Source organism: Mytilus edulis, chromosome 12 (genome assembly GCF_963676685.1).
Source record: "Mytilus edulis chromosome 12, xbMytEdul2.2, whole genome shotgun sequence".
Classification (NCBI taxonomy): domain Eukaryota; kingdom Metazoa; phylum Mollusca; class Bivalvia; order Mytilida; family Mytilidae; genus Mytilus; species Mytilus edulis.
In genome coordinates, this window is record NC_092355.1 from 49654430 (window position 1) to 49663755 (window position 9326).

At 34.6% G+C, this 9326-nt stretch overlaps 1 protein-coding gene across 1 annotated transcript; it reads left to right on the plus strand.

Annotated features, from left to right (window-relative positions):
• Positions 1-1447: 1447 nt before the first annotated feature.
• LOC139497664 (uncharacterized) lies at positions 1448-1831 on the plus strand. Its single transcript, XM_071285895.1, has one exon. It carries the CDS (start codon positions 1448-1450, stop codon positions 1829-1831), a length of 384 nt encoding a protein of 127 aa, XP_071141996.1.
• The last annotated feature ends 7495 nt before the right edge of the window (positions 1832-9326 follow it).

The following is a 9326-nucleotide window of genomic DNA, read 5'->3' on the forward strand; positions in this document are numbered from 1 at the left end:
TCTGTGTCTGCCATCAAACAACAAATTACACCTAAAGCTGTTAATTGTTGCCGAACAAAACCCGTCAGTCGTACATGAACTGAAAAAGTGCAATACAAAAACTTTCAGCTCAATCAGAACAGCCCAGACAGCAACCTCAAAATCGCAGGCAAAATTATCAAAATTTCCGTCAGTCTGATTACCCTAAAGAACAGCGGGATTACAATTTGAACAGGCGGCCCGAAAATAGTCCACCCTTTTATTGTCACGCTTGTAAAGGGCCACAACATTTTAGGCGCGATTGTATGTGGGATGGTGAAGGTCAGGCTAACCCAAGTTCACAATGTCAGCTCTTTAGTCAGTATGGGCATTCAGCATCACACTGTTTACGTTTTTCAAGCCAACAGGGAAACCGTCAGAACCCGGGAGACACTGGGCACGCTCCCTCGGGCGACCACCCTTAAGTGCCAGAAGGCGTAGTCGCTCTCCTAGTAGACAACACAACGTACATGTACAATCTTGTAATTATACTTGTGACAATAATGAATCTGACTCATATGATAGTACTTGTTCTGAAATAGAAGGAGAGGAGTCATCTCGTCCCAAATTTTTATATATGCCAGTTACTATAGACAATATAGAGATAGCCGCACTTATGGATAGTGGCAGTTCCATAAATGTAATATCACAACAACTTTTTAATTCGTTGCCAGAACATTACCGTAATTCTTTTAAAAGTGCAAACGAAAAGATACTTTTGGCAAATAACGCGTCAATAAATATTGTTGGTACAGCACGTATAAAGATCAAAGTTCCGACTGGCAAACATCGGTTACATGTGTACATACTATCTCAAACCTCGAATCCGTTGATTTTAGGTACCAATTATTTATTTACTAACAAGATAGACTAAGTGCTTGATTTTGGTAAATTGTATATAAATACTAAGACTGTGAAGGTTAAGTGTCAAAAACGAATTTCTGTCCCTGCAAATTCAGATTTTTTTATGTGGAGTAAACTTGGAAAGAATGTATTATACGGTACGCAGGGCATATGTACTAGTAGTGACTATATGAACAAAATAGGTTTATTAACAGCTAAGGCTGTAGTGTCAGTTGATCAGAAAAACTCAGTGCCGGTAAAACTAATGAACGTTACTAATGAACCTATCACAATTCAAAGAGGGAAAGTTTTAGCAATTTTTAAAGTATTAGATACTGATTATTCAATCACGTCATTAGAACCGGACAATGGTAAAATGCAAAGTGTGCAAAATGTTCAGTTAAGTCATAGAACGGAGAATGAAAGTGATGATAGCAAATTTTTATCTTACTTTGATATACCAAGTCACTTGTCCGATACTGAAAAATCAAAACTTAGTCAGTGTTTGCAGTCAAATAAATGTTAGTTTGTAACGGATGAAAATCCAAATTTAGGATACACGGACATTGTTCATCATAAAATATGCATGAAATCCGACTTTAAACCTAAAAACCAAAGACCTTATAGACTTCCACCTGATAAAAAAGAGGCCTTACGTGAACACCTTGATGAACTCCTTCGTCAAAATTTAATAGCGCCAGTTAGTGAAACTGAGGACGTTCCAATAATCAGTCCTATTGTTTTGGTTTCAAAACAAGATCGAAACAAGAAACAACAAGAAAATTCACAAAAGAGCAGTGCTAAGTACAGATTTTGTTGCGACTTTCGCTATTTAAACTCCCAAGTTCAAGATTTTTCGTATTTTATTCCTGATCTGACCGAACTAACTGAATCATTTTCTGGGAAAACTCCAAATTATCTGGCTTCACTCGACTTAAGCTCAGGATTTTTCAAAAAGGCCTGTAGATGAAGACACCCAAAAGTACACTGCGTTCAATACATGTTTTGGAACTTTCAAATTTCGTCGACTTCCAATGGGGTTAAGTTCTGCGCCTTCATCATTTCAGTTATTGATGGATAAAATTCTACAGGGATTGACATTTAAAGTGTGCTTATGTTACTTGGGTGATATTCTTATAGCATCAGAAACTTTTGACCAACATATCGATGACTTGAACACTGTTTTCGGCCGCTTGAAAGAAGCCGGTCTTAAACTAGGACCCAAGAAATGTAGCTTTGCACAGCAGTCATGCGTTTTTCTGGGGCATTTAATTTCCAGCAAAGGCATTCAGCCCCCACCGGAAAGGTTGCAAGCGATCAAGGATTATCCTTCTCCAAAATCTGTTAAATAACTACGCCGTGTCGTCGGTCTACTAAATTGGTTTAGAAAATACATTCCAAATTTCAGCTCAGAAATAGAACCAATGACAAAATTACTTAGGAAAAATATGAAATTTCGGTGGTCTGCGGAGCAAGAAAATGCCTTTCAAAAACTGAAAAAATTGCTTTTAAATTCATCAGTTCTTGCATTTCCAAATTACAATATACCATTTCATTTGGCTGTTGATACATCCAGTAAAGGCATAGGATACGTTCTTTACCAGATTCATACTGATGAGCATGAAGAGGACATGATCAGAGTGGTCCGTTTTGGGTCAAAATCATTAAGTCGTTGGCAAAGATCTTATGGCCCCACCAAACTTGAATTACTTGGAATGGTGACTGCAATTCTTGATTGTTCTGTATACTTGCGTGGGCGTAGATTTATCGTTGAATGCGATCACCAGGCTTTAAAGCCTTTGTTTCAAAAACAGCTGAAGGGAGCAATTTATGAGCGCTGGATCGCCATACTCCAACAATATAATTTTGATCTTCGCTATAAACCAGCAAGGGATATGCAGGTTGCCGATGCCCTATCGCGTATTCCGCGGCAGGAGATTTCCGATGGATTTATTAGTCCTGATATTGAAGACCCATATTTCCCGTATAAGGAGGAAATCGTAGGTGATATAAACATTGAAGGTGGATACAAATTTCCATCATTTAGACATTCGGATTCTAGTGAAAACGACCAGATAAACAATATTCGAGTTGATCAAAATTTAACATCAAATTTCAATTTATTAAATCCGGATCATCAACACAAACCCGACTTACAAACGACAGCAGAGTATGATGCCGATACGGAAGATGATGTTCCTTGCAAACAAAACAAACTAAAACGCAAAATTGTTTCAAAGAGAAAATTACTTTCCATTCCAAGTATTAGAATAAATCCGTTCGAAAATAATCCAGTTTCAGTAAACAACACAGATATAGAGATCGTTTCCGACAATGATATGAAACAAAATATTGAAATACAAAATCCGACAAATACCGTAGATACCGATATAAGCGTACCATCAACAGATCGTAGTAGTGATGATCAATCAACTGTTTTAAATGAACATGATTCGGATATTTTCAATCTTACAACGGATTACGGATCAGGATAACCAAATGAGACGTCAAGTTGAAATGATAGATCTGTTCGAGAGATCTGACTTTAGTGTAGAAAGTTTAAGCAATCTACAACGGAAAGATTCAGAATACGGAAAATTTGTTTCGTACTTGGATAAGGGAGAACTGCCGAAATCACAAAAAGAGGCCCGAAAACTACTTTTGCAATCGCCTGATTTTATGTTGATAAACGGATTACTTTTTCATTCTCGAATTGCAAAATCAAAGCGCGCTAAAAATCTAAAAAATTACCAACTAGTTTTACCAGCAGTTGTAGTGAAAACCGTTATTTCTATGTATCATGACTCATCTCTTGGCGGACATGGCGGAATACAACATACAATTGACTTAATAAAGGAAAAATATTTCTTTTCAAAATTGGCGCAGAAAATTTCTGACTATATAAAAAGTTGTCCGGCATGTCAAAGAAGGAAATTGACAAAAATCAACACTAAGGCCGGAATTGTCGCATACCGTTCGCCAGATTCGCCGTTTCAAGTGTGGCAAATCGACATTTTTGGACCAATAAATCCAATATCTCCAACAGGAATTCAATATGTTTGCACGGCGATTGACCTTTTTAGTAAGTTTGTATTTGCCGAGGCTATTCCTACCGCCGATACTATTACAGTGTCTGAAGTTTTATTAAGGATGGTTTCGCAGTTGGGTGTATTTGATACTATAATCAGCGATCAAGGCTCCGAATTCATCAGTAAATGTTTCAAAGAAGTTTGCCGGTTACTAGACATAAATCATGAATACACCCCGAGTTTTGCACATCACTGTCTTGGTGCGTGCGAACGTTCGCATAGAACTTTAGCTGAACGCATGACTCCATACATTGCAGATGGTAAGAACTGGCAAGATTTATTACCTTGTATTCTTTTCTCAATGAACAATACCGTTAACGCCAGTCTAGGATATTCTCCATTTGAGATAGTTTACGGCAGGAGGCCTAATTTTCCATTAACCGGACATTTTAGACAGGATATAAACACGCTTCCAAACGATTGTCATGAATATGTTCAAAATTTGTGCGCAAGATTAGAAATCATTCGATCAGAAGTGAAAGAACATGCATTAACTCTCAAATAAAAATGGTGGAACGTGTAAATGACAGTTTGAACCCTCTACAGTACGCAGAACATGATTATGTTTATCTCAGCAAAAATCCTACAGGACAGGGACAAAAACTGAAATACCGTTATGCTGGGCCATATATCATTCATAAAATTCACAGTCCTCATATGGTAGTTTTGAAGGACCCAGATTCACAAAAATGCCTTCCGAATCCTATTCACATTAATCGGATAAAACCGGCGTACGTGCGTCAACCAAATCCTGCACAATACTTCATGGATCAAGTTGAAACAAAAATACATGTAAATACAACCACGGACCAAAATACTGCATCGGACTTCTCTGAAACAAGTTAATTATCGAATACGACAGTGTCACATTCTGAAATAAATGACAATGATTCAAATGATACAGAGAACGACACAGGAAAAATTTTGATGAATAACAATTCAAACAATGCGACAGACGAACAAACAAAAAAGTGCAAAGGGAAAAGTATTCAGTCCCCAATCCGGAAATCAACCCGATTAAAAAAGAAACCAGCTCGGTTTGAAGATGAAAGTTTCACCGATCCAGGAGACAAAACTGTTTCGAGTGATGAAAATCGTTTTTCTAAAGTTAAACGAATACTTGCTAGGAAAATTATGGACGGAACAATGAGTTATTTAGTTCATTTTATTGGAGAACCGGCTCAAAATGCCCGTTGGCTAAAGGAGTCCGATTTTGACAAGAAAGCCCGTGATTTGATAAAACGCCGACTACCTCCACAAATTCTATGAGTCGTTTTGTGTCCGTGAGGTTTACCTCATGATACACCGTTTTTTTATTGTTTTATTCAGTGTTTAATTTTATGGAATGCTCATATTGTACATATTAAACGAATTTTGTTGTAAAATTCAAGACAATTGCCAATTTGAACAATTTATACTTTAATGCTTGACGAGGATGTTTATTTCGAACCTTTTTGTCCTTGAGTTTGATCTCATGACAAGTTACCCGGATGTTTAAAGTGATGCTTTACTGGAACTTTTTGTCCGTGAGATTTATCTCATGACAATTTATTAATCTGTGTACAGCGATACTTTTCTGGAACTTTTTGTCCGTGAGATTTATCTCATGACAATGCCCTATGATGATGGTACAACGACTTTTTCTGGCGAACTTTTCATGTTTTTGTCCGTGAGATTTATCTCATGACAATCCGTTACTATGATGTCAGATGAAATTCAGTACAGAGCGGAGCCCAATTCCAATGTTATTCAATGAGAACTTTTTTTTTAAATATACGGACATTAGTTTGTTTGCATATATAATATACATGTACATGGGAACTGCTTATTAACTGCTAAAGATTTTTTTTATTTTGCATATGTTGATATTACTTATCTTTTTAAAATACGTGAACAATTCGTATTATGTATGTTTGCTTGATTTTTTCTATTATTCTGATGCAAATAATGAACGATTGTTGATATTGCGTATACAGGACATTATGCTAAACACTTGTGCATTTTTATACATGTAGATTTTTTATTTCAATTTCATTTACATACCATAAGTATCAAGTTTGAATTATCTAGTCATTAATATTTGATTTATTTAATTTTGTAACACAATAGCAGAAAGTTGGTACTGCGTTTTCAGATTTGTAATTCAATAATTATTTTCTATGAAGAATGCCGAATGTTGTATGTTTATATTGAACATCGATCTTTACTATTTTTGAAATATGTTGATGACTGAGATCGTATGAATATGGTTCATTTTGTATTTAGTAGATTTTTAAGGAAACATGATAGTGATATACAGTTTCATTAGCGAGCAAATTAAGGAAAATGTAGAGAGAATGTTTTTTTGTTTTTTTTTTTGTTTTTTTGCATGGTATAAAGACGGAAATCTGTAGTTAACGTCCCTTTTGGAACTTTTATGAGGCGTGTATTTACTAGGATCTATGTTAGTGATATCGAGATAATTTCAAAAATAAACCCCGTGAATTGTATCTTTCTGATATGTTTTATCTGTTAGCAATTTTATATTTTTTATGAGAGTGTGTGTGCGTATATGGGTTTGGTTCTGTGAGAGATATTTGATATATTTTTTTGAAACTTGCAACTTATGAAATGTGATCATTATAGGACATTTTTACAATATTGTAAGAGTTAGGGGCTCTGTTGAATTTATTACTCAATGGTACATGTATCACGAAACAATTTCGGATCTGTAAAAATATATTTAACTACTAACTTTCAAAAGTTGAGATTTCGCAACGTCAGATAATTGAAATTTTTCATGCTGTGTTTTGAGATGGTATATAAGTTGGTGCATATATATTGTAAAGCGAATTCAACCCTGAGAAAAATTTACATTTTTCTTTTGTCGGGGGATGTAATATATATAGGGGGTTGAATCCGCGTTTCCGGAAATACTGTTCAGTCCGTATACGATTTTGCGTATATGTATGTAATTGTAATCACAGGTACTGTCTCTTTTTCGTTTTGCAAGCGCCATTAAAGGATGTAATTTTATGAGTTCCTAATATTTTGCCTCTCGTATACCCACACAGGATTATTACAATACAACTATTGCAAATATGGCTTTGTTTGAACTCTTCTAGTATATAGAATGAAATTCAAAACCGTGTGGCTGTGGCTATTGATTGACACATTAAATTCATCCATTGACTGGGACAGTTTAGGTGAACGTTTTATTTAACGACCACTGCTCACTATGTACTTTTTAAAGACACTTAACTATGGGGTCACTAAAGGTTCTCAACACCTTAATAAAGTAATTCGAAAAACGAATAAAAAATAACACGATGTTTTGATTTATATTAATTATATAAATCAAAACATAAAGGTTATTCCTGATTAATTTTTTGAATTATTTTATAATTAAAGGCGTTAATAAACGTTTGGTGACCCCACAGTTTAAATGTCTATCGTAGGTACGGCGTGAACAGTGGTCGTTACATACAAACGTTCACCTAAATTGTCCCAGTCAATGGATGAATTTAATGTGTCAATCAATGGCCACAGCCACACTGTTTTGAATTTCATTCTATATTAGCTAAAATGTGCCAGATATATGGTTACAGATTATACTGTTGTGACAATAATTCTAAATTTGAGGCAGAAAAAGTGAACTTTAATTGACAAATAGGCATACAGTAAGATGTGGACTGGAGACAGATGCAGGATTGGAGATTTATATAATCTTGAATGTTGTAATGATTGACTGCTAAACATTACATTTATAGTATTCTGATATGCTTTCAATATGTTATCAAAACAGTTTAAAACAGATTCTAGGCATTTTCAGAAAATATGCAAATAAGGTAAACTGGAAACAATTTAAGTCTCGTTTTCAAATTTAAAAAAAAAATGAAACAGGGGAGGGGGTATAAAATGTACAGTAAAAAAAACTTCGAATATACACAGTGATTTTGTTAAGGCTATAATTCTGATTAATGAGTATTTATGTGAGAAAAATTGATTTTATAGAGAGTTTTCTATTTGAATAAATGTTTGTTGCATAAGTTTCCAGAGATAGATTTTTTTATACTACATTTTGTATGCTCTTTTCAGTGTCTTTTTGTCACAGTGCTACGAGTCGTTGAAAATTGTCTAAATTTGCTTCGAATGATTATGCAAAAACATATTGTGTGCATAAAAAAATCTATGAGATAGAATTTTGAAATAAATTGGGAGAAGGAAGGTTTTATATGTTTTCAGAAGATAAAAAGAAAATAATATGTCACCGAACTTGTTTTCTTGCTAAAAGTAAAAATTTCTCCATCCAACCAGTATAATTCGTTACTAAAAGAGTTATTTCCCCTTATATGGCTCAGTTAAAAAAAAAAAGATTCGAAAACACAAATGTTTGGTATTTGGTTGAGAATCATATTCAAAACAGTGTAGCTGTGGCCATTGATTGACAACCTTAAATTATCCCATTGACTGGGGCAGATTAGGTGAACGTGTGTCTGTAACGACAACTGCTAACTACTTACTTATTATAGAATTTAAACTGTGGGGTCACCAAAGGTTCTTAACGCCTTTAATATTAAAATAGTTCGATTAATTAATCAGGAATAACTTTATGTTTTGATTTGTATTATTGATATAAATCAAAACATCGTGTTATTCCTGATTAGTTTTTCTAATTTCTTTATTTGGGTGTTGAGAACCTTTTGTGACCCCACAGTTTAAGTGCCTTTAACAAGTACATAGTGAGCAGCGGTTGTTACAGACAAACGTTCACATAATCTGCCCAAGTCAATGGGACAATTTAAGGTTGTCAATCAATTGCCACACTGTTTTGAATATGATTCTAATATTTTGGATAATGCAATAATTCAGCAAGTTTTCTTCATATAAATAAACAGTCTAACCAAACAAATTGCACATCTGTCTACAAATTAGGTTTGGTCATATTACTAGACTGATTGTGTACTGCGATAGAACAATACAAGATGGCGGTATGTATACCATCAATCTACCTTAAACTAGGAATCAGAAGTCGGTTTCACAAAGAAACTTACGACTAAGATTGGTCTTAAGTCAAGAACAAATCAGTATACTTACGATCAATCTTAGTTGTATTTTTTTTTTGTGAAATCGACTCCAGGTGTTCTATACAGTCCTTAACCATCGATTTGAAAGAGTTCTAATTATTTTCACTGGTCATAAATTTCGTGCTCATTCCGGTTAAGTAGTAACCATACTAACTTTAACTTGTGCATCCTTCCATTTTCCCTGATGATCCATATTAAGAACGTGCAATTTTCCAGATTAAAATGGAAAGAGTCATGTTTAGGGAAAAACATTTATGAAGATACCAAGTGTTTTGCTGATTTCATTTGAACAAAAGGGGATGTGGAATAT

Excerpts from the sequence above, each read along its gene's own strand:
- LOC139497664 (XM_071285895.1), top strand. The coding sequence starts at position 1,448 with ATGAAATCCGACTTTAAACCTAAAAACCAAAGACCTTATAGACTTCCA.